This window comes from Phascolarctos cinereus, unplaced genomic scaffold, assembly GCF_003287225.1.
Source record: "Phascolarctos cinereus isolate Bilbo 61053 unplaced genomic scaffold, phaCin_HiC Scaffold_4;HRSCAF=312, whole genome shotgun sequence".
NCBI classification, from domain to species: Eukaryota; Metazoa; Chordata; class Mammalia; order Diprotodontia; family Phascolarctidae; genus Phascolarctos; species Phascolarctos cinereus.
Window position 1 is genome coordinate 143435638 of NW_027555847.1, and position 25538 is coordinate 143461175.

The 25538-nt window shown below is 36.0% G+C and overlaps 1 protein-coding gene across 2 annotated transcripts in view; it reads left to right on the plus strand.

The window, feature by feature from the left end:
* ELP1 (elongator acetyltransferase complex subunit 1) overlaps positions 1–25538 on the plus strand; it is a 69670-nt gene that overhangs the window by 36079 nt on the left and 8053 nt on the right. For both annotated transcript variants that reach the window (XM_020995507.2, XM_020995508.2), the window contains exons 17-31: positions 2188–2241; positions 2341–2446; positions 5561–5676; positions 6081–6154; positions 6539–6617; positions 6964–7043; positions 7559–7696; positions 9851–9936; positions 11107–11255; positions 13782–13905; positions 16243–16340; positions 16579–16780; positions 21207–21268; positions 24064–24126; positions 24535–24595. In XM_020995507.2, the coding sequence (XP_020851166.1) occupies positions 2188–2241; positions 2341–2446; positions 5561–5676; positions 6081–6154; positions 6539–6617; positions 6964–7043; positions 7559–7696; positions 9851–9936; positions 11107–11255; positions 13782–13905; positions 16243–16340; positions 16579–16780; positions 21207–21268; positions 24064–24126; positions 24535–24595 (1492 nt within the window). The remainder of the gene's footprint in view (positions 1–2187; positions 2242–2340; positions 2447–5560; positions 5677–6080; positions 6155–6538; positions 6618–6963; positions 7044–7558; positions 7697–9850; positions 9937–11106; positions 11256–13781; positions 13906–16242; positions 16341–16578; positions 16781–21206; positions 21269–24063; positions 24127–24534; positions 24596–25538) is intronic.

Sequence of the window (25538 nt, forward strand, 5' to 3'; positions counted from 1 at the left end):
ATCAGTCATTGGTCTTTTCAGTGTGGGTATTTCCTCTAATGGTGCAGATTGCCACCTATCTACACTTTCTCAGCCTATCTGAATCTTGCCCTGTGTTTTTCCCATAAATTCCCCCTAGATGGTCCACCCAACATCCTGGGAGCCTTCTTCCATGTTTTTTAAACATTATGTGGGTATGAGTACAACACAGAGGCTGGCCATTTAACTTTATGACTGGTCCACATCTTCATCCAGCCATTCATCTCTTTGGTCATGTCTCTTACATTGTTTCTTGTGTACAATTAAGTATTATCAGTATTCTGCAGCCTATTTGTGCTGACCATATATCTCTGCATTGCTCTTTGAATGATCCATAATTTTGATTCTTTAGAGATTGTGGTATTCCCAGTCATGTAGCATCATTGGAATGCTTTTAGTATTAAAAAGTTGAGTTTTCGTTTCAAAGAGAAACTTGGGTAGTTGAAAGGGTAATTTAATTTTCCAAATGCAAACCAGCCTGCTATCTCCTTCCTGTTTTATTCTGGGCCAGGCTTATTTAAATTTGCAATGCATGTACGAAATATATGTCCTGATAGGCCAGTTTGATGGGCTGTCCATCCAACTGCATATCATGGTCTAGAAAATAAACTTTTTTAAAAAAAGAAAGAAAAGAAACTTTCTTTACTAACTTTTTCTCTTTTCTGGTGAGGATTGTTAGGCCTAATTCCTTTGAGTTGTTAGTTTAAATAAGGGAACTTTGTAATATTCTGGAACTCGATACAATCACCAAAATGCTGTCTGCAGACAGCAGCAGCATCTTATAGTTGAACTAAGTGATAATCATTCTTCATGACAGTGAAGGTACCCTTAGTGAACTAATTCCTTCCCATTTTGTGCTTCTGTTAGTTTTGATAATCAGGATCATCACAGTACTTGTGTTACAACTATGAAGGGGTCTTGTATGATTGAAGTACACAGGGGAGGGAGATTGTTGGAAGAAGTTTCCAAGGCTATTTTTTTACATAATGAGCAAACTATAAGCACAATTAAATCTTGTGTTTTCTGTGCCTCTTAGTCAATTATATGATTATGTATGATCCATTCTAGATAATCCTTTGCAAAAGCTGCCCTTTTCCATTCTAATGTTTTTATCACATGTATCTTTGATGTGTGTATAGATCATTTTCAAAGATTTTTTAAGTCTTTATTTAGTATTTTATTTTCCTCCAGTTACGTGTAAAAACAATTTTTAGCGTTCATATTTAAAACTTGTGAATTCCAAATTTTCTCCCTTTCTCCTCCTCCTCCCCTCCCCCACATTGAGAAGGTAAGCAATTCGATATACATGTGTATTCATGCAGAACACTTCCATAATAGTCATGTTGTGAAAGAAAACATATTAAAAAAAAACACCTCAAGAAAAATAAAGTAAAAAAAACCAATTATGCTTCAGTCTGCATTCAGACACCATCAATTCTTTGTCTGGGAATGGATAGCATTTTTCATCCTAAGTCCTTTCAGATATTTTCAGGATCCTGCCCTTTGCAATAATGGCTTCTTCTGTGTCCTAGTTCACTTGCTGTTTCCATTCTCATCATCTTGAGTATCATTTTTCTTTCTTCTATAGTTATAATATCAATGATGATCAAAATAGTTTGTTATGGAAATGTTAATGGTTATGTTTTTGCTAGTAAAGTATGGTGAAGGTAAATTATTCTAGGCTATAACTGTTACTGAACAAGAAAACAAAGAATTCAGCTTTTTTGTCCAGGAATACATTTTCCTAATTCTCCTGGCTCACTCCAAGTGGAAGGGCCTTTGAACTCAGATCAGTTTAACTTTTCTTAACATATCTTTAATTAATCCTATTTTTACTTTCTAGTGGTTTGTACCCTTTCAATTGTTATGACCAAACTTTTGGAGAAATTCTTTCTCTCACAGCAAGCAAAGCAGCTCCTAATTTCTTCTCAAAATTGGGTTAGGAGGGAATATGTGAGGAAAGAAGTTGCATATCAGATTGGCTCAGCAAAATTCATCTTTTGGACTAAAAAAAAAAGAGCATTAGGAAAAGCTTGATCTTTTTTTAAAAGACATTAAAATATCCAAATGAGCATTCTAGGAGAAGTGGTATCGTCTATAGTCCTTGTACTATCAGTAGTGAAAAATTAGGGTGGATCTCACAATCTACATTTTCTTTTCTTTTTGCAGGAATGCATTCTGGGGCTGACTGACAGGTGCCGTTTTTTCATTAATGACATTGAGGTATGTAGGTTAACTTTTTTAATTGATCCATTGAGCATAGCTTTGAATATAGGCAAAATGCTGACTTTCTCTCCCTTGCTTTACTCTCCACGTTTGTAGGTTGCATCAAATATCATGTCATTTGCAATATATGATGAATTTTTGCTGCTGACAACCCACTCTCATACCTGCCAGTGTCTGTACTTGAGAGATACTTCTTTTAAAGGTAAGTTTTCAGATTAGAAATATAATCAACTGTGAAAGAAGTTCTCTGTCTCCTTCTAAAGACTTGATGAATTTGTGTTCTTGCTTATTTTTTCGTTTTTGTTTTTACATATGGGGGAGTGTGTAAGGAATCTTGAGATATAGTTTAGTCACTTCATTTATTTGTAGACAGGATAATTAAGCCATTCTAAACCAGTTAGAATCTGTCCCATGTCCCATTTATAAAAACCTCCAGAAATTAAGATTCTACAATTCTCTTTAATGATTACAGTTAGTAACCCATTCTAATGTTCAGTGGTTGTCTTGTCAGCAATGTTGCCATATATATGACCTCCTAAATCCATCATTCTACAGACTAGGTCTCTTTCTTCGTATTTTATGTACAGTAGCAATAAGAAAGGACAGCTTAGTTAACATATTTTCCTCTTCCAGCTTTTCCTTTATTTTGTCCACCTTCTGAAGGAACCAGTCATCTTTTAGTTTGCTTAAAAAGACAAGGTCCTTTCTACTTTGTTTCTTCTGCATTTTAAAGGTTACTGCTTTTCACTTATCCTAATGTACTACACTTAATTTAATAATTCCTCCCACTACCACCCCTTCCATTTATCAGCAACTGTGGGAGTCTTTCCTTTTTTTCATATGATTACATTAGATCATTCTGCTTGAAAGTTGAAAAGCTGCCCATAAATTTTTTTTCATTTTGTTTTTCTTTTTTTTAGGGCAGTAGTTAAGGGGATTGTCGTCCATGTTAGGGAAATAAAACTTATTGGCAAAAATAAATATTCTCAGTTTTGTTTGAGGAGCAAAAGATCCTGGGTAACATTTTATTTAACAAGTTTTTTGAAGGGGTATAGGCAGGCTAGGTTCCCTAGCCCCCTCTCTGTATCTCCAGAATAAGGGTCATCCTGAACATGAGGCATTTTGTTATCTCCCTCTTTGTAAATAGGGTAGGATGGATGTTATTAAGCAGACAGATATTTAGCATATAAATCGATGTTTGGTAAGTTCTGTAGACATAGTTCCTGTTCTTAATTCCTCAGTCTGGGTCTCATGAACCAGGCCTGTAGTACCTTCTACTTTACTTCCATGATAATTCCTCCCAGGAGTAATTGTAATTATAATTATATCACTTAATTATATATTCATATATTATTATATAATATATACAAATATATAATTATAATTATTAATTATAGACAGTTTCAGTCCTAACATGCAACAGCATCTTCTCTGTTAGCAGCAGCTTTCACTTGTTACTTCAGGCTTGTGCACTTTAGTTATCAAAGGTCACAAGGCTACAGGCAGTTCATAACTTACCTAAACCTATGTTACACATCACAGGCTGCCATAGCTGCTTTCTAAGGACGAGGGAGGACAAAGTTTTTTTGTTTTTGTTTCTTTGCATTATTGCCCATTTTCCTAATCTTGTGTACAAATGCCAGGCGTTATGTTAGGGGCTGGGGATACAAAGAGACAAAAGGTAGTCTCTGCCCTCAAAGAGCTCACAATTCACAATTAGAGGAGATAGTATGCAAATATATACAAAGTAAGAGATATACAGGATAAACAGGAAATAAATAGCAGGGAAGGGGGAAGGTTTACTGTGGAAGGTGGGATTTTCATTGGAACTTAAAGGAAACCAGGGAAGTCAGTGGGCAGAGCAGAGAAGGGAGAGTGTTCCAGGCATGGGAGATGGCCAGAGAAAATGCCTAGAGCCGAGAACGGAGTGTCTTGTTTGTGGAAGTGAAGCCAGTGTCACTGGATGGAAGAGTACATGTCAGGGTGTAAAGTGTAAGAAGACGGAAAATTAGGAAGGGGCTGGATTACAAAACTTTGAATGCCAGAGTATTTTATGTTTGATCCTGGAGGCAATAGGGACCCCCTAGAGTTTATCAAGTGAGGGTGACATGATTGAAAAATCACCTTAGGAGAATGAATTAGAGTGGGGAGAGACTCAAAGTAGGCAGACCCACCAGTAGGCTATTTCAGTAGTCCACAGGTGAGATGATGAGAGCCTGTACTAATGTGTGGGCAATGTCAGAGAAGAGAAGCGTATATTCTAGAGATATTACAAAGGTAAAATTGACAGGCTTTAGCAAAACAGATTGGATATGGAGGGTGAGAGATAGTGAAGAGTCCAGCATGACTGCTAGGTAGTGAGCCTGGGGGACTAAGAGGGTGTATTAACCTTTACAGTAACAGGGAAGGTTGGAGCAGGGGAAGGTCTTGGGGGAAAAGATGAGTTCAGTTTTGGACATATTGGATTTAAGATGTCTCCTGGACATCCAACTGGACATCAAAATGTCTGAAAGGCAGTTGGGAATGCAAGATTGGAGGTTAGCAGAGAATTTTGGGCGGAAAGGTAGATATAAGAATCATCAGCATAGATTTGGTAAGTCCATGGGAGCTGATGTTGCTCTACAGAATGGTTAGACCAGTTTGCAGTTCATCAGCAGTATATTTGTGTGCCTGTTTTCCTGCGGCATCTCCTACAGTCACCATTTTTTCATTTTGTTTTCTTTGCCAGTCTTATGAGTATGAAGGAGAACCTCAAGAGTTTTTTAAATGTACATTTCTCTTGTTAGTTATCTGAAGCATTTTTTCATATGATTGTTGATAACTTTTCTTTTTTTAAGAACTTTTCATATTCTTCAACCATTTATCTATTGAGGGAAATGGCTCTTGTTCTTATATATTTGAATCTGTTCCCAATTAGTCTTTGATACCGGCCCTTTATCAGAGAAAAGACACTTTTTCCCCATTAAGTTTCACTTTTTTGTTTCTTTCCATATACATTGTTGTAGTCACTGTATATGTTGTTTTTCTGGTTCTACATACTTCACCCTGCATCAGTGTATATAAACTTGTCCTCTGCATCTCTGAGTTCTTCATATTCATTTTTTCTTGTGGAACTCTATTGTAATCATGGAGTTGATTGCATATTAGTATGTGTTATAAATAGGCTAAGTTTTCTTAGTCCTCTGTTTGATCCTGAGTACAATTCTGTGAAGTTCCTAAAATATATCTGCATCCTTTTTCAGTCCAGGCCTTCACTACATATAGTTCGGTGATTATGGCAGTTTTTCAGCTTGTTTTACTATTGTGATGTTTTCAGCTTTCCAAGCAGGTCTGACCAACAGCACTGCCTCTAATGAGGAAACTCTCCGGAAAGTAGAAAGAGGATCCCGCATTGTCACTGTTGTGCCTCAGGACACAAAGCTCGTGTTACAGGTCAGCTTTTTTTTTTTAAAGGTAATTTTTACTATATAATTGCTGCCAGAATTGAAAATATGTCCAGAGGAAGCCGTTGCCCTTGAGATTTCTCCTCTGAAAAGTCATCCAAAGCTTTTATTAAAAGCCTATCTTTGTATCATCTCTATTGAACAATGTAGACAAAATTGTGCCCATAAGGAACTTTGTTGGAGGTTTCCCTCTCATTGATAGCAAAGCAAGAGGTAGATAGAGATTCATCATCATCAAAAGATAGTTTAATGTTGAGCCTCTACTCTTAAGTCTGTGCCAGAAAGTGTGCCAGTTACCTTGATCCCAATTCCCTTTGCACTTGGAGGCTATTATCTGTCTGCTTTTTTTTTTAACATAAAATTTAATATATTATTTACATTATTATGTTAAAGATGCCAAGGGGAAACTTAGAAGTTGTCTATCATCGAGCCCTGGTTTTAGCTCAGATTCGGAAGTGGTTAGACAGGTGAGTGCTATATACGGTTTCACTATTTACAGTATTGTTAATGTGATGATCGTGGAGTTTTTTATTGGCATTAGGAAAATTTTAGAGCGTTAAAGAAAAATTGCCTTTGAACAGCCTTGTGAGTTCTTTCTGCCTAGGATTCTTGTCCCTACAGTAATCTTTTAAGAAGTTCAATGAACTCTGGCACTTGCTTTTTTTTTTTTTTTGTGCTCTTGGAAGTAGAAACCCATTACTACTTTCTTGTGATAGAAATTCATTTTTTTGCATGTGAGAGATAATGTACTTATAATTTTTTTTATAGTAGTAAAAACATTATAGTTCTACTGAAATGAATTTTTCTGAAATATATATTTTCCATCTTTTTTTTTAATTATCTTACCACAGGCTTATGTTTAAAGAAGCATTTGAATGTATGAGAAAATTGAGAATTAATCTAAATCTAATTCATGACCATAACCCACAGGTAAATGTCTAAATCTCTAATATTTTCATGTATACGTTCCTCAAATTCATAAGGGAATAACAACTCCCATCCTGTACTTAAATCTTCCATCTGGAAAAGAAACAATTAAGGCTGAAATGAGAGAAGAAAAATAATGAAGAAAATTTTCAAAGAACCAAAACTGACCAAGAATGCTTTCATTTTAGAATTAGTATGAGAGATTATACATAAAATTGTTCTAAAATTATACATTTACATATTATGGAGTCATTTGAAGGCAGAAGTTTATTAACTCTAAACATTTCCTTTTGTTTAGCATCTTTTTGTGTTATTTGATAAACTGAAATCATTTTTGCTTTTTTGTCAGGCATTTCTTGAAAATGTGGAAGCCTTTGTAAAGCAGATTGATTCTGTAAATTACATCAACCTGTTTTTCACAGAATTGAAGTAAGTATTGGGGGATTTTTTTTTACCCTCCTCCTCATAAGGTTTTTATTACTTAGAGCTTGTTCAAAAATGGAATGGGCTATAAAGTAATTTATTTCCGTGTCACTTGAAGTATTCAAACATAGGCTAATAGAGATTTTTTAGAGGGGATGTCTATTAGGTGGGAGCTCATACACAATGATTTTTCTGGTTCTTAGAGAAGACCTCTAAGAGGCTGTAATCCTCTTTGAACAATGATTCTTAATTTTGATGTCATTAGGAATTGAAATAAATTTGAATGACTTTTGGGGACATGAATAAACTGCTAGGATTTACGTCTGGCATTTTTGATAAAGACAAATACCAGATTTTTTACTCTTTAGAACCGTACTGCTGGTTCTTGCGCCTTTTTTCATTGTTTTACTTAGGCACATTTGGATGTAAATTAATAACTGGATTCATGTGATGGGGTTCAACTAGTGATGTTTCATATACATACACACACACATACACATACTCACGCTTTTTTTTTTTAGGGAAGAAGACATTACAAAGACTATGTACCCTCCTCCAGTTGCCAACAATATCCAGATGAGTAGAGGCCCTGATGGTAAAAAAGTAGATCTTATCTGTGATGCCATGAGAACAGCCATGCAGAACATAAATCCTCACAAGTATGTATGCTGTTCATTAAGAGAAATTATGGAATAGCAGGAGTATGGAATTATGCTTGCATAGCTTTGATATTCCTCAGAATTTGAGGTTACTGTTTTGTTTTGTGTGTAGACACTTCTTGCTTTATGTAAATTTGCATTACACAATTTCAGCTTCCTGGCAGACAAGTTGCAGGACCCTGCCCCAGTTGCAACCCCACTCCAGAGGTCCTTCACTGCAGGCATTAAAGCTGCTCTGGCTGTGGGAGTGGAATGGGGCACCAGGCACTGAAACCAGGCTGCAGAGCCACCTAGGGAATGAGGGCCACATGGAGCCCCCAGAGGGAAGGGAAAGAAGAGGTCTATAGAAAGTGAGCACTGTCTGTATTCCCTAGAATCTAGTTCAAAATTTGCATTTTTAAAAATTTTACCCTAAGAGGAAGTATAGTAATTATAGAAAAGACCCTTGGCTTGTAATCAAAAGACTGGATTTAAGTTCTTAATATCCAACACTAACTCAGCCTTTCAGGACCTGAGTATTCTAATTTGGAGAATGGACAGAATAGTACTTACACTATCTATGTCAAAAAAAATTGTTGCATTGCTTTTGTAAGCATCGAAGCATTTTAACAGTATGCAGTATTTTTATTCCACCATGGGGAATATTGTCATGACTTTGTCTTGAAGATAAGATAGTGAACTCAAATATAAATTTAAATAATGGGATATTGGCATATTTATCAACTTCAGATTTTGCTCTTGAATTCTCAAAATAAAGACAGTAAAATAGGATCATTTATTTTTGGAGGTGAGAATTTTTTGCTCTGAAAAAATCCTTTACAATTAGCGAATGCTCATTGAACAATTCTTGCGTGTTATGTTTCATGGAAAATACAGTGAAGTATAAATCATCATCCCTGCCTTCAAGATATTTGCAAATCTAATTGTGAGGCAAGATATATACTTAAGAACAGTTGAATGATGATACAAGGCAATGGTACAAGACACATTACCAGGCAGCATATGATTAATTGCCAGATGAGTGGCATAGATTGTAAATCCTCCAAGATCATTGTATAATTACTGGCCCAGAAAGGTTTCACAAGAGGGATAGAACTTGACCTGGGCCTCAAAAGAGATAAAGAACATGGATAAAAGAAGAGGAAACAGTAAGACATTTTCGAAGAGGGGAAGTATGAGCAAAGGTTTGGATAGTCAGGAAAGTACTAGACTTCTTGAATAAATCAGTAGAAGTACATAAGGGGTATAGGAAAATGGTGGAGCATAGGCTAGATAGGTAGGCTGAGGCGAGTTTAAGGAAGACTGCCTATTGGGGAGTTTGGACTTCATCCTATAGTGGTGGGGTAAAGTAGAAAGTATTTAAACAGTTGAGAGGCTGATATGAAATAGTATTACAGGGTGTTCATTATGGTGATAATTGTTCAAGATGAACTAAAGGAGGAACAGCGTGCAGGCAGGAAGAATTATGTTGTTAGAGTAACATGAAGCTTTTTACAGCATTCTATTTGTTGTTTCTAATCAAAATTTAAAAAATGGTATCAGGGATTTATTTCTAAAAAGGACTTCCAGAGTATGTAATGAAGTACATACCCAGAGCCACTTCATTCTATTGTTTTTAAAATTTGACAGTGTTAGACAATGTTATTTGAAGTTTATAATAGTAACTGACTCACTGAAAGATTCTGAAGTTGCTTCTGAATCATCAAAAAAAGATTTGAATTATTTTTATGGTTTTAGTGTCAATCATATTTTAGTATAGTCTAGTTCTTTGAAAATTAGTGATCTTGTATGTGACATAAATTTCAGTTAATTAAAAGACCCTAGTTACTCAATTGAATAATAAGTTAAGCTTTACAGGATGTATCTAAGACACCCTAACCTTTGGACTCAGTCAAAAGGCCATACCCGAGGACCTAGAAGGCTACATGTGGCTTCGAGGCTGCAGGTTCCCCACCCCTGCAATCAATATCGATTATAAATAAACATGATTTTACCATAGGCAAACCTTTAATACTAGTATTTCATTTCATACCTAAAAAAAGGAGGAACAGAAGTATAATCTTTCTGAGTAAAAAGTCAAATGAAGTCTCTAGTAATGCTGATTAACAGCATGATGAAATGTTTTTTCATATTTTTTTCCTCTTTTCATCTTAGGTACTGCCTATGTATACTGACTTCTCACATAAAAAAGACTAAACCAGAACTAGAAATTGTCCTGCAGAAGGTCCATGAGCTTCAAGGTACAGTAACAATGTGTTAATATTGTTGCGGTCTGAGAGGTTGAGACCCCTTAAAGACCAGAGTACAGGACGGGGTTATCTGGAATGAATTCACAGACTCAAGCATTCTTTGAGTCAAGTTGGCAAAGATTTATTATTACGCTATATAGCAGGCAAGGATTCTTAAGGAACCTACGAGAGATGGATGTAGGGGTTTATGTGGAAAAGGGCATGGGAAAGGAATGCTAGGGATACTATGGTAATCTAAAGGTCCAGGTGTCTTTGGGAGCTATGGATGGGAAAATGTAGGGAAAATGCTAGACAGGGAGGGGCATGTCAGAGCCATCTTGGGAATCTGGTGGGAGGAAAAGTCCCTGGTCCAGCCAGGGACGGAAATCCTTGGGCCAGGCACTCCTCTCTCTGTCCTGATTAGAGAATGCTTTGCAACAAGGGAAAGTTTTCTCACAAGACAGGAACTTACTAAGGAATTGGGAGGCTTCCAGAGATGTGGTTTTAGGTTGGGAGCAGCCTAGCACTCTCTCACCCAGCTTTGTGTAACTGCACCAGGGAGAGAGAAGTGTCTTGTTGGGGTCCACTCATGAGTAATTGCTAGGCACAGTGTCCTTGGGCTGGGGGAAAACTGCTAGGGATAGTGTTTCTGAGGCCAGGGAGAAATTGGGGTCCAAGCACAGGCACCCAAGCACCCCATCAAATATCATCGTTTTAATTTTCTTAATTTGCTATAAATCTTTCTGTGGAGCTATGCCATTGGCACAAGAAAAAACTAAAACTATTTTTTAAATAACAGAGTAAAGCTTCATAATGTAATGCATGCATATGAGAAGGAATTAGGTAGGAAAGGGGGAGGACAGAGATGGTGTTGCATGTTGTATGCAAAACTTCAGAAAAATTTATGTTCAGATATGTCAACTCTGTCAAAATATGATACTACTTTACTGCTCAAAATGCAGGCTACGCTTTTCTACAAAGCTACCTTGTATAGAATCCTGATGTGACTGGTATTTTAATTGCTTTTCTGGGTGTACTTGAATACATTTTTTTCTTTAGTGAGATTTCCTTTTAGGACAATGGTTAATGTAATAGCATATTAGCATAAAACTTAATGGTAGGCCCAACTTAGTTATTGTTGTCTTTTGCTGTGTTGACGTGTGTATTTTTAAATAATTATAGGAAATACTTCATCTTCTCCTGATGCTGTGAGTGCAGAGGAAGCCTTAAAATACTTACTGCTTTTGGTGGATGTCAATGAATTGTATGACCATTCTTTAGGGACATATGACTTTGACTTGGTGCTCATGGTAGCTGAGAAGTCACAGAAGGTTTGAATAATAACAATAATTTTTTGTTTTTATATCTTTTTATCTCCATTACTTTGATAGTGGCAGTTGAGGTTTTATTCCAAAAAATTGATAGAAATGACAAAATTTAAGAACTTTTTCAAAATAGTAGGTAAAATATTGTTAATGCTAAGTAATCATATGCATGCTGTGTGCCATTCTGGAAAAATGGAAAGAACTATTTCTTATTGTTCCCAAAATTTACTTGGATTAAATTATGGTTTCTTGTAAAGCCAATCCCAAGGGTTTGGTTTTTTTTTTTTGCTTTTGTAAATGAGTCAAAGACCCTAAAGAGTAAAATTTACCCACATCTTTCTAACTTCTTCAAAGCACAAAATAGATATTCTCTCCTTTTTCCCAAGTTAGGTACGAATGACCCAATTATGTTGAGTGCGTCTGCTCTGTCAGATAGGACCTAAACAGATTGCCCAATAGCTCTGCGTGATGTAGTGGCATCGCAGAACCTAAGAGTTGGAAGGGAGGGTTCAGGGATCATCACCTTGAACCAGTGACTTCCAACAGCTGATTAAAGGCTTCCAATGAGGGACACCCCATTCTCCCTGTTCCCCAGCCCACCCTGTGGCAGCCCAGTCCATTGGATGACTCTGTTAGGCCATGGCTAAAGCTTAAATCTTCCTCTCTGCAACTTCTAGTCATTGTAGGCAAGCACAGCAAGAGTTAAGTAACTGCTGTGTGCTCTGTGGATACAGAGATGAAAAGGAATTGTTCCTGTCCTCCCCCAGTTTACATTCTGCTGAACGGGGCTGACCACTCATCTGTATCACAGTCTTTAAATATTTGGAAACAACTGTTATATCATCTCTGTCTTCTTTTCTCTGGGCTAATTGTCCTTTGCTCCTTCAACCAGTCTTCATATGGAATACTCTCCAGTACTCTCAATATCCTGGTTGCCCTGTTCTGGACATGCTTTGCCTTTTCTGTGTCTTTCCTAAAATGCATTGCCCAGAACTAAACGTATGTGGCTTGATTAAAATAGTATAAAGTGGAGTTATTCATTACCCACCTCACACTGGACATTGCTTCTTTTAATGCAGCCTAGGATGGCAATAACTTTTTTAGCTAAGCAGCGAAGTAGATAGAGCTCAGGACTTGGAGTCAAGAAGATCTGAGTTCAGATCCTGCCCCAGATAGTTGCTCACTGTATAAACCTAGGCAAGTTACTTAACCTTTTTTGACCTCAGTTTCCTCATCTATAAAATGGGGGTAATAATAGCACCTACTTCACAGGGTCATTGTGAGGATTAAAATGAGTTAATATATGTAAAGTGCTTTGAAAACCTTAAAGTACTACGTAAATATTTACCATTAATCATTATCATTATTATTAACTACTATGTCACACTGTTACCTCATGTTGAGCTTGTGGTCTGCTAAAACCTTTGAATGTTTTTCATACCAACTGTTGTTTAGCTTCGCCTCTGTCCCCATACTGCTTTTGTGAAGTGGAAGTTTTCAACCCAAATATAGAACTTTAAATTTTTCCAGGTTGAATTTCTTCTTACTCACTTCAGCTCATTATTCTATCGTGTAGACTATTTTTGGATCCAATTTTTGTCATCTAATTAGCTATCTCTCCAAGCTTCATGTCTTCCTTAAATTTGACAGGTATTCCATCTGTGTCTCCATTTAAATCATGAATAAAAATGTTGGACAGGATTGGACCGAGCATAAGTTCTTTGGGCATTCCACTAATTACCTCTCTCCAGGTTGTCAATGACCCATTAGTGACAACTCTCTGGATCTTGTCATCCAGCAAGTGAGATTACCTTGAGGAGAGGGACCGTAGAGGCTCATCAGATTTAGAGCTAATATAGAGACTTTAGAAATTATTTAGTCCAGCCCCTCATTTTACATATGAGGGAACTGGGGATAAGATTTAATTAATTTAGGTAAGATCATACAAGTAATAAGAACCAGAGCCAAAATTTTAATCCAGATCCTAAATGATATGTTGGAAAGAGTGTTGGACTTGGAGTTAGGGAGGCTTGAGAATATACATAAGGCACTTTACAAATCTTTAAGGGCTCTATTAATGTTAGCTATTTTATTTTATTATACTCTAATATCAGTGCTCTTTCTACTAAACCATGCTGATTCTCTTTGTCTTTTGTTTTGTGTAAACCTTCCATGGCTCGCTGTGGTTTTGGAGATTGGCATTCAGTAAATACTTGAGTAAAAAGTCCTAAGACTTGTTTAATGTACACCTTGCTATACATTCAGTTTATTTCATACATAGCATTTGAAAACAAAGGGAATGTAGTGAGAGAAGTCTATTGCAATTATCTTTAGGGGGGAACTTTGACATTATTAGCTTATACAATAAAGCATGAGAATGAGGTAGATGAGGTGAATTTTTAGTTAAATATCAAAATGTATTCTGCGTGAAAAGTAAAAATATTTTAGATTTTTAAAAAATTTAGCCTAAATTGACTTGTGTTATTTGATATTCAAGAGAAATGAATGTAGCAATGTTGTTTGGTTCTTTAGGATCCCAAAGAATATCTTCCATTTCTTAATACACTTAGAAAGATGGAAACCAATTATCAACGGTACACAATAGATAAGCACTTGAAACGGTATGAGAAAGCCATTGGCCACCTCAGCAAATGTGGTAAGTCTATGACAGTATTTGTTATGTTTCTTTAAAAGGATGACATTGATAAGGAAGTCATGCAATGCAGATCATAATTTCTCCTATCTAAAATCTATATTGTTTACTGTAACTACACATCTTACTTTAATCAGCTAGATATCTTACTAAAATGTGGCATGTCATTCAGATTTTTAAAAGTGAAATCATTTGAAATTAATTAAGGGACATTGCATACTTAAATTTTTTTGCTATAAATTTATTAATAAAAATAATTAAATAAGCATGCAAAGTAAGAAATAAAGTCATACACGAAAACCACCAAGCTTATTATACTATACATTCTTTTAAATAATTTGAGAAATTAACAAAAGATGATAAAGAAAAATTAAATGTATTTTCTGTGTTCTTCCTAATCTTTCTTAAACACTGTAGCTCTATTGTCTTTAAAAATATAATTGCAGTTTGACATCAGAAAATCTTACCACTTATAGCCAGGCTCTGGTTACTAAAAGAATGGTGTCAGTGTCTAAGGAAATGTTGTAAAGGTAGAATCAATAGGACTTAGCAACGTATTGGATTTTCATTAAAAATAAATTTTTATATAAATTTAATAACCATAAACAGACTATCAAATACACATACAAAACAAGGCATTAAAAACATTTAATTAGCAGTACAGAAGCAAAACAAGGTAACAGAAAACAAGGAAGATGTGTTCATTCTCTGTTCCATCTAATTCTGTCTAAGGTTTTACTGCCTTTGGCTTTCTTACTTTGTTATTTGTATCTGTGTGTGTATGTATATCTACTTGTGTGTACAAATATATACATATACGTGCATGTATGTAATCAGTGTATATTCACTTCTCGTTCCACTAAGTTAGCTTTGCAGTCTTTTATATGGGTCTTTCTGGTTCGAAATGTTATACATATTAAACTGTTTCTAATTTTTTTATTATTATAAATGATGTAGCTAATGAATATTTTTGTGCAGTGACAAATACTTTTTTTTTAACAGAGAGGTGAATTTTATGGCATTTTTAGAAGGTCCTAGTATAGAAATTAAGGGGTCAAAAGATAGGATTAAGATTCTTGTATTTTGCCAGGCTGCTTTTTAAAATATTTGTATGAATTTTATAATTTTTCTTTTTTTTCTTCTAGTGTTTTGATTTTGCATTTATCTGATTATTAGGAAACTTGAGCTTTGTTTCCCATAGTTATTAAAGGATCTGTATTTCCTCCTTCATAAATTACCTATTCATGTCCTTTGACTCCATTGAAAGTTTATTATTAGTCTTAAAGAGTTATTTCAATTAAAGTTCAGATTCTTTAAATCAGATTTTCTTTTTTTTTTTATTAATTTATTTTTAGTTTTCAACAATCATTTCCATATGCTTTGACTTTTAAATTTTTCTCCCCTTTCCTCTCTGCCTCCCTCCTCAAGACAGTGTGCAATCTGATACAGGCTCTACTTATACATTCCTATTAAACATAAAAGTAAAAACTTCAGCTATGATCATAATTTTTTTTTTTGCAAGGCAATTGGGGTTAAGTGACTTGCCCAGGGTCACATAGCTAGTGAGTATCGTGTCTGAAGCTGGATTTGAACTCAGGTCCTCCTGACTCCAGGGCCAGTACTCTATCCACTGCGCCACCTAGCTGCCCAATAAATCAGATTTTCTTAACACAGGACACTGCATCATTCTTTTCAACTTGATTATGAATGACTTCATGAAATATATGTGATTAAGAACTTCAAATTTACTTATTCTTAAAGAGACTGAATTTCATTTAAAATGACACCTAGCTTGAGTCCAGTTCATGAAAAAGCCAATTTTGTTTTTCATTAATTCAGCAAACATTAATCACAGGTATGATTAATGAGCACTTACTAAAGAACAAACTTTAATAGCTTAGCTGCACTAAGACTTAAGGACACCTTGTATATATACATGTACATGTGATATATACACCTGTGTGTATGTAATATATAAGTACGTGATAATTGAAGCGTTATCCACATACATATATATGTGAAATTGAATCTACATTAAGCACACTGTCTCAAAATCTTATGGTAGGTGAGCCATTTATGAAGTAAACTTTTACTCCAGTAAAATGAGTAAGTTACAAAGTGGCAAATTTCAGTTCGACAGAGGGAAAAATGACCTAGTAAATAGTTTTTCAACAGGCTGTCCTTGAAGGTAGTGAGGTTTATAAACAGGTGGTAAAGATTGATTTATCTCTCAGGGTTATTCTGAATGGGATTAATCACTAATTGGACAATTGAACTAGATGATTTCTTAGGTCCCTTCTAATTCTAAATTCTGTATTTTAATTAATTCTATGTCCATAGGACCTGAGTATTTTCCAGAATGTTTAAACTTGATAAAGGACAAAAATTTATATAATGAAGCTCTGAAATTGTACCCATCAAATTCTCAACAATACAAGGTATGTGATTTGTTATCCCAAGGCTTTGTTGAGTTTACGGTAGCATTATTTGGACTAGTATTAGGCCCAGCAGCATTATTGTTGACTTTGAGGTTTATCTTCAAGATACTTAGACATATTATCATCCTAAATAAGTGAGTGGTAAAAAAAAAAATGTATGACCAAGGCAGCCTCTGTTGGGTCTATTTTATTGATGCTGGATTTTTTGTACTCTTATTTGCCCTTAAATTCACTTTAGGATATCAGTAGCATTTATGGGGAACACCTGAAGCAAAAGAATCTTTTTGAACAAGCAGGACTAGTATTTGCACGCTCTGGTGCCTATGCGAAAGCCCTGGATGCTTTTGTGGACAGTGGCAGTTGGCAGCAAGCCTTCTCTATGGCAGCTCAGCTGAGCTATACCAAAGACCAGTTGGCTGGCTTGGGCAGAGCACTCTCAGGTAAGACTGGAGACTTACTTCACCAGTTCTTTGCAACCCTTTTCTTTTTGTTACTTCTTTGATACATTTGTACGTTCTTAATTTAGTATGCCACACTGTAAGGTAATTTACACAACTGTCAGTTAAGATTGGGAATGTTAGAATACCTAAATCCACCACGATTTAGGATAGAGCTAGTTTCTAATTTTGGAGGTAAGAGGGTTGTGGATTATGGAGTAAATGGGGAAATGAAAGGCTCAGAATAAACAGGTTAAGAACTAGCCTGTTAGCAATACATAAATGGAGCCAGAGAGCTTCAGAGAAACCTGATTTACTCTATCATAGCATAGAGATCTTTTCAACTCACTGTTTTGTCCACAACACTGGTTGGGAAGCACGTTACAGTCATACCATAAACAGAGACTTGAGTAGTGAAGAAATAGTGTTCTGTTTGTATCCTGTAGTTCCTTATCTGCCAAATTCATCCCTGTCTTTCAGCCTCGTCTCTGTCCATTCAGCCCCTACTTTAGTCTTTATGCCCATCCACTCATTTACTTTTTATCATTCATCGGTTTTGTATCCTTTCACCTGTATGTATGTGTATGTGAGTTTATTTGTATATTTCATTGGGTTTGTGGACAATTTAACACCTGCCAAGTGCCATAACCCAGCATCCTGGCCTATAAATCATTATACATCTGGCCAAAAAAATGAACTTCTCTCATAGCCCTATTGATAATTTTTTAAAAATGCACATTTTGAATATAACTAAAATATGAAATAATTTTTGGCCGTATAGAATTGCAAGCCAAACAAAAGCCAACAGAAGAAGAGTTCTAGGGCCAAATGACTTGGAGTATTCTTCAGTTTTTGCCACATCTTATTCTTCTCATCTTAGTCTTGTCTAGAGGAAGCATCAGTTCTCTTTAGACTGTGTGTAGGAGAGAGATGACTTGCAGGCACCATGGAGGCATATAGCTCTAAGAGGAGACAGTGTTACAGTGCAGCTTGAACGTTTCTGGTAGTAGCCAAGAGCCTTTTTCCCAAAGGGACAAAGACTTTGTTGTGCTAAGGCTTCTTTGTAGAAGAAGTTCGAGACACTCACTTGCTTGTCTTTAGAGTGCACAATGCTGTGATACGTCTTCCTTCTCTCACCTGCTGAAAATCCTTCCATGTGCTCCCAAGGTGCTTCTTTTCCAGTGGTCATAGGCCAGGGGTGGGGAACTGGTGGCTTTGCGTGACCATATGTGGCCTTGTAGGTGTGCAGCCTTTTGGCTGAGTTCAAGTTTTACAAACAAATTGTTTCATTAAGGGTATTTGTTCTATGAAGTTTGGATTCAGTCAAAGGGCCACATTTGAAGCCCTAGAGGGCCACGTGTGGCCTTGAGGCCACAGGTTCCCCACCCTACTCCTTCTGCTCCCAGTTTTCTGCTTCTGTTTTATTCAAGCCATAAAGGCCATCTTACCTGAGCTGTAGGTTAAAACAGCCCCAGGTAACTAGAAGTAAATATGCCACAGCCAGCTTTTTCCAAGTTTCCAGGAAATTTTTCACATGAGGTAAGAAGATGGAATTTTTAGCCATGTAGGGATATAGGTAGGAAGATATTTCATAAGTTTTCTAAAAATGTTTTGCATGTCTAAACTGCCGAGTGATTGAGAGGTATTTCCTGCAGACTTTGTTTTCCACACTTTGAGCATTTTCTCATTCTTCATGAATGTTGGATTTCTTCTGTCCAGATTCTCTATCCTTTGTTCATTTTCTCTTCTGTGTATTTTTAATTAGGCTCTGAAGTTGATCCAGGTATTGTTTTTTATATTCCTTTCTCTGCTTTTTCTCCCATTGTTGGTAGATAGAAATAATCTTAATCTAAACCCATGTTTCAGGTTAATATCTTAATCCAGATAAACTGCAAAATTTAACTTGGTTCTCTCTTTCGCCACGTAGCTCTTTTCTTGCTGAAACAGTAGGTAAATACTATGCTACAAGACGGGAAAAGCTCCAACGTGTTTATGTTTGCATAATAAATACTTAGATAGCAGCTCATTTTCTGATCCATGGTGTAATATGTAAACACTTTTTTCTTCAGAAAATGTTGTGTTGATCTGTTGAAATATAAAATTTCTTCTATCTTTTTGTTCTGTTGATTCAATGTGTCTCTGTGTTTAGGGAGTCAGTAAATTAGGTTGCCTTTAATCAAATCAGCTATGTTTAAAATTTGTGTTTTTCTCATTTCTGTTCGGATTTGCTGTTTTTTAAATACTGTACAGAATTGTCCTTAGTTTCATAGGATCTTGATAAAACACCATTCTAAAGAGGCATTTATCTGTGCACTCTGATAACTCTTAATTTCAGGTGATTGGGGATTAAAATATCTTTTTTCCTATATTAAAGCAGTATGAACTAAATACTATTATAAATTTACTTGAAGGGGTTTCTAATAGGTTTTTTTTTTGTTTTTTGGATTTTTTTGCTTTTTTTAGGCAATTGGGGTTAAGTTACTTGCCCAGGGTCACACAGCTAGTAAGTGTCAAGTGTTTGGTCTGAGGCCAGATTTGAACTCAGGTCCTCCTGACTTCAGGGCCAATGCTCTATACATTGTGCCACCTTGCTGCCCCTCTAATAGGTTTTTCTTGACAAGTTATCAATTAATAACATCCTTTTCTTTTTTTCATTTTTTAAAATTAATTTATTTTTAGTTTTCAACATTCACTTCCATAAGCTTTTGAGTTTTAAATTTCCTCCCCTCCCCTGCTTCCTCCCCAAGGCATATAGGCTCTATATATGTATTCCTATCAAACATATTTTCACATTAGTCATGTTGTAAAGAAGAATTAGAACCAATAGGAGGAACCACAAGAAAGAAGAAACAAAACAAAACACAGAAAAAAAGGAGCAAATAGTATGCTTCAATCTGCATTCAAACTCTATGGTTCTTTCTCTGGATGTGGATAGCATTTTCCATCATGAGACCTTTGGAGATGTCTTAGATCTTTGCATTGCTGAGAAGAGCTAAGTCTATCAAAGTTAGTCATCGCACAGTGTGGCTGTTATTGTGTACAATGTTCTCCTGGTTCTGCTCACTTCATTCAGCATCAGACCACACAAGTCTTTCCAGGTTTTTCTGAAGTCTGCCTGTTTCTCATTTCTTATAGCACAATAGTGTTCCATTACATTCATATGCCACAACTTGTTCAGCCATTCCCCAATTGATGGGCATCCCCTCCATTTCCAATTCTTTGCCACCAGAAAAAGAGCTGCTATAAATATTTTTGTACGTGTGGGTCATTTTCCCATTTGTATGATCTCTTTGGGCTACAGCACTAGAAGTGCTATTGCTGGGTCAAAGGGTGTGCACTTTTTTATAGTCCTTTGGGCATAGTTCCAAATTGCTCTCCAAAATGGTTGGATCGTTTCACAACTCCACTAACAATGCATTAGTGTTCCAGTTTTCCCCACATCTTCAACATTTATCATTTTCATGTTTTGTCATGTTGGCCAATCTGATAGGTGTGATGTGGTACCTCAGAGTTGTTTTGATTTGCATTTCTCTAATCAATAGAGCATTTTTTCATATGACTATAGATAACTTTAATTTCTTCGTCTGAAAACTGCCTGTTCATATCCTTTGACATTTATCAGTTGGGGAATGGCTTGTATTCTTATAAATTTGACTTAGTTCTCTATATATTTTTAGAAATGAGGCCCTTATCAGAGACACTGGTTATAAAAATTCTTTCCCAATTTTCTGTTTTCCCTCTTAATCTTGGTTGCATTGGCTTTGTGCAAAAACTTTTCAATTTAATGTAATCAAAATTATCCATTTTGCATTTCATAATGTTCTCTATCTCTTGTTTGGTCATAAATTCTTCTGTTCTCCATAAATCTAACAGGTAAACTATTCCTTCCTCTCCCAGTTTGCTTATAGTATCAGCCTTTTTATCGTGTACCCATTTTGACTTCGTGTTGGCATATGTTTTATGCCTGGTTTCTGCCATACTATTTTCCAGTTTTCCCAGTGGTTTTTTTTCCAAAGAGTGGGTTCTTATCCCCAGAAGCTGGGGTCTTTGGGTTTATCAAATAATAGATTACTGTAGTCATTGACTACTGTGTCTTGCATACCTAACTTATCCCACTGATTCACCACTCTATTTCCTAGCCAGTACCAAGTAGTTTTGATGATTGTTGTTTTATAATACAATTTAAGATCTGGTACAGCTAGGCCACCTTCCCTAGAATTTCTTTTCATTAGTTCCCTTGGTATTCTGGACCTTTTGTCCTTCCAGATGAATCTTGTTATTATTTTTTTCTAGTTCTATAAGATAATTTTTTGCTCGTTTGGTTGGTATGAAACTGAATAAGTAAATAAATTTAGGTAGAATTGTCGTTTTTATTATGTTATCTCAGCCTACCCATGAGCAACTGATGAATAACATCCTTTTCTTACAGGAAAACTAGCAGATCAGAGGAAACACAGTGATGCAGCCCTAGTTTTGGAGCAGTATGCTGAGGTAAAATCTGTTCTCTTTCCTTCATGTTAACTTCCTTCACCAATCTGTACCAGTCCTAGTCAACAAAGTTAAAAATTAGTATGTCCTAATTTGTGAAGTTCGTAAACCTCTTCTTTTGGCGGGATGTGTTGTAGCACGTCTCTTTAATATGCTAAACAAGAAAGATTTGATATTTGGAAACCCAGAAATTTAGTATAATTTCTCTGCATTATTGAAAATGCTTTATAGTAGTTGTTAGAGCAGAGGTCTGCTTTGAAAAATGCACTAATACTTTATTTGTTAAAGAGTATAATTTTTACTTCTTTAGTAGTTGTGCTTTAAATAATCCCTTATTGACTAGGAAATAGGAAGTAAGGGAGAATATTGTTATACAGGTCATTTGTAAGAGTAAATTGTTATATGGGCAAATAGTGCCCAAAAGACATGATTTCACCACAAATCTCAAACTAATTCGTTGGGGTATCCCTCTCTACCTGCTTGTGTTGTCATTTCCTCTGTTTTCTATTGCCTCATGCAGTTTTATGTAATCCTAAATTTCCAGTAATACACAGACCAGATCGGGAGGGAAAATTGAATATACCAATTGCAGAGAGTCTCTCTTTCTGACCAGCTGTCTGACATCCTTACCAGCTCTAGGCTGAGAGCTCTACAAACTGCTGTCACTAATTCTTTCAAGGCCCACCACTGGTGCTGCCATCTGGCCTGCTCAATGGGCTGGCCACCACCCCAGTGACACAGACCTTTCCTGCCTACCTCCTAAGTCATCTTAGGCTAGGAAAATGTCTCACTCTTACCTTTTATTGACTGTGACACTCCAGAATTTGATTTGAGGCATTATTTTAAAGTTGTTTGGAAGGAACGATGGGAGAGTTTGGCTGGTTTGCTGCCTTTACTCTGCCATCTTGGCTCCACCCAAGAAAACCTTTAAAAAAGCAATTCAGCCAAAGGAACCGCCATAACCTTGTCTGACAACACATGCAATATTCCATATCCATTGGCCCCACCTCTGCAAAGAAGGCAGGGAGGTATAGTTTCTTAACTCTTCTTTGGAGTCAAGCTTGGTCATTATAATTAGTGTTGACTTATGTGAATTGAATGTTGAAATCTGCTAGGATGATGGTAGGGGAGAAGGTAGTGAGGATTAAATGTCAGTAACTAAAGTCATTGGGAATAGTGGGAGATTATAAAGCAGCAGCTATCAAAGTCATTTGGTTAAAAAATTGAGAGGTAGTTCAGTGGAATACACTAGACAAGGAAGAAGCTGAAATAGTGGAACTCATTAACCCAGTGTTCAATAAACCCCAAAATATAAATTACCTAGGAAAGAACTCCCTATTTGATAAAAACTTAGGGGAAAACTGGAAAGCAGTCTGACAGAAATTAGCCTTAGACCACCTCTTATGCCATATTCCACAGTTCAAAATGGATAAATAATCTTAATATTTTCATATTATGGTCATTCCATAAAAAAAAAAATTAGAAGAGACAGATTATTTACCTTTCACAGTTGTAGGCAGATGTATTCTCAAAAATAATTAGAAATAAGAGATAATTACAAAAGATACTACAGATATACTTAAAATTGAAAAGATTTTACACAAAGAAAATTAATGTGTCTAGGTTAAGAAGGAGAGTGGTCCTATGGGGAAAAATCTTTGTGTCAAATTTCTCAGATAAGGATTTTGTATCCAAAATATATAGACAACTTAGATACATGTAGATAGAAAGATATATCTGTATCAGGTGTCCCAAAAGTCTTAGTGGAGTTTTCATCTTTAATAGCTTTGTGCCCTCTTCCTTAAATTTTGATAGCTTAAAACATCACTAAGACTTTTGAGAAACCCTGTATATATAAGATCAAAAGCCATCCCACAATAGATAATTGGGGTGGAGGGGGTGTGAGGTGAGGGGGAATACTGAGAATCATTTTAGCAATGTAAAAACAAATGATATCAATAAGAAAGTGTTTTTTAAAAAGAAAATAATAGATGAATGTCCTGGTGGTCAGATGATAGACAAGAAAGATGGGAAAAGCTTCATATAAATGAATGGTATGGCCTTAAACAGAGGGGATGGTGTTGATGTAGTGTAGAACCATGGTTTAAGTTTACATAAATATGCTTCATATAGCTCTTTTTTCTGGAATGTATCCATAATTTTGAGGTATACCTATAACATGTCAGCTTAGCTGAAGAAGTAGGAAGAGAACACAGGCCTTAGAATCAGAAAACTTAGATTCAGATCCTTCCTCTGCCATGGAACTAGATATACAACTTTGAGGATGAGCTTCCCCCTCCCTGGACCTCCTCAAGCTGAAATGAGGACATCCTCAAATGAAATAACTAGGTCATCTTTACAGCCTCATCTAATTCTAACATTTTGTGATTCTGGCTTCCAAAGATCAGTACAATTATTAGGAGATCAAGGGTACATATAACTTGAATTTCAGAAGTGTGAATTAAATCAGTGTGAGCTAGTGGATGATCTGGAAGTGAAACACAATACTTTGCTTCCTAGTGCCATACGCTGACTCCCAATTCAGTGTTCTTTGTGCCTTCTTCTTTTTCTCAGCAGGTACACATTAAGGAATAGAAAACAATTTAAATACCACTTAAGATTATAAAAGTAGTCAGAACCCTAATTTATGTTGTCCTTTAAATGGATACAGAGGTTGATCTGGCTTGATTATAGAATTTTGACAATTTCTTAATTTCACTTATTTTAACATTTTTGAAAGCTATTGAATGTTGAGGATTATGCATAAATGATTACCTTACCTTTTATTTCCCTCTCAGGACTATGAAGAAGCTGTACTATTGCTGTTAGAAGGAGCTAATTGGGAAGAAGCATTAAGACTGGTAAGAGCTTTTTCAGACTTGTTGTTTTGATGGGTATTGAGTTAATGTAGTGAAAATGGAAAGAAAGTCACCTGAAGTCTTTCATTGGCTGATGGCAAGTAGTGAACTCATGCTTTTAGGCTGAGGGTCTGAGGAAATATATTTAGATAAGGCTCATATTTTTTGTTCTTTCATTATAAATATGGAAATGAGCTCAGCCCTAATATATATATTTACATTTGGTCTGAAATTAATAAGCTTTACTTTTCTTAGCTTTTATTGAACCCAGTACTCCAAGCTGTCATTTAGTAATTCACTGGGAAGGATGTTCAATTTCTAAAATTAGCTATTCGTAAAGAATATTTATTTATCATTGGTGGAGGCCTGTTCCCTTTGTTCCTGTTATTATTGTTGAGTTTTTGCTTTTAGGTTTACAAATACAACAGACTTGACATCATAGAGACAAATATTAAACCTTCCATTTTAGAAGGTGAGTATTTCATCTTGTTAAATGGGGACTCATGCTTTACAATGCCTCATTTGAAACAGAGAGGAAGACACTGAGAGGTCCTGACCATTTTCTTTTCCAGTGTTGTCACACTCTGGACAATGAAGCTAGGCAGCACAGCCGATAGAGCACTGGACCTTGAGTCAGGAAGACCCAAGTTCAAGGTCAAATCTGCCCTCAGATGCTTACTAACAGTGTGACCCTGGACAAGTCACTTAACCCTGTTTGCCTCCGCACAGGGTTGTTATGAGAATAAAATGAGTTAATATTTGTAAAGCTCTGGGCCAACCTTAAAGCACTATACAGAATGTATAAAAAGTCTTAGTGTAATTTTAAGCTATTAAAGCTTAAAGCCATTATTATATATGCCTGTCTTATAAATCTGATGGCTATTTTTCAATCCCTGTCCTCCTTGACTTCTTTGCATAATTTAGCATTGTTGGCCCTCCTTGATGTCTTCTCCTTCCTTGATTTTTTTTTTTTAGTGAGGCAATTGGGGTTAAATGACTTGCCCACAGTCCCACAGCTATGAAGTATTATGTGTCTGAGGTCGGATTTGAACTCAGGTCCTCCTGACTCAGAGCTGGTGCTCTATCCCCTCGCTGCCCTTACCTTCCTTGATTTTTAAGATATCATACACTTTAGTTCTCCCACTTTGATGCCTCATTCTTCTGTTTATTTTGCTGATTTCTCTTCTTGATGCCCTAAGAAAAGTTTTCTCACCAAGATTTGGTCAGGTGATAAAATTAGCTCTTTATTTCAATTTCTATATTGATTTTAGTGCTTTATTAACCATAATACTGCCTCACAGACTGGAGGTTGGACTCTCACTTTCCTTTTTAGCCCTACTAAATTGTAAGATACATATTATATTGGCTAGTGAGAATTTTGCTATCTTGGTTAGAAAACTTCTGAGACCCTTGTT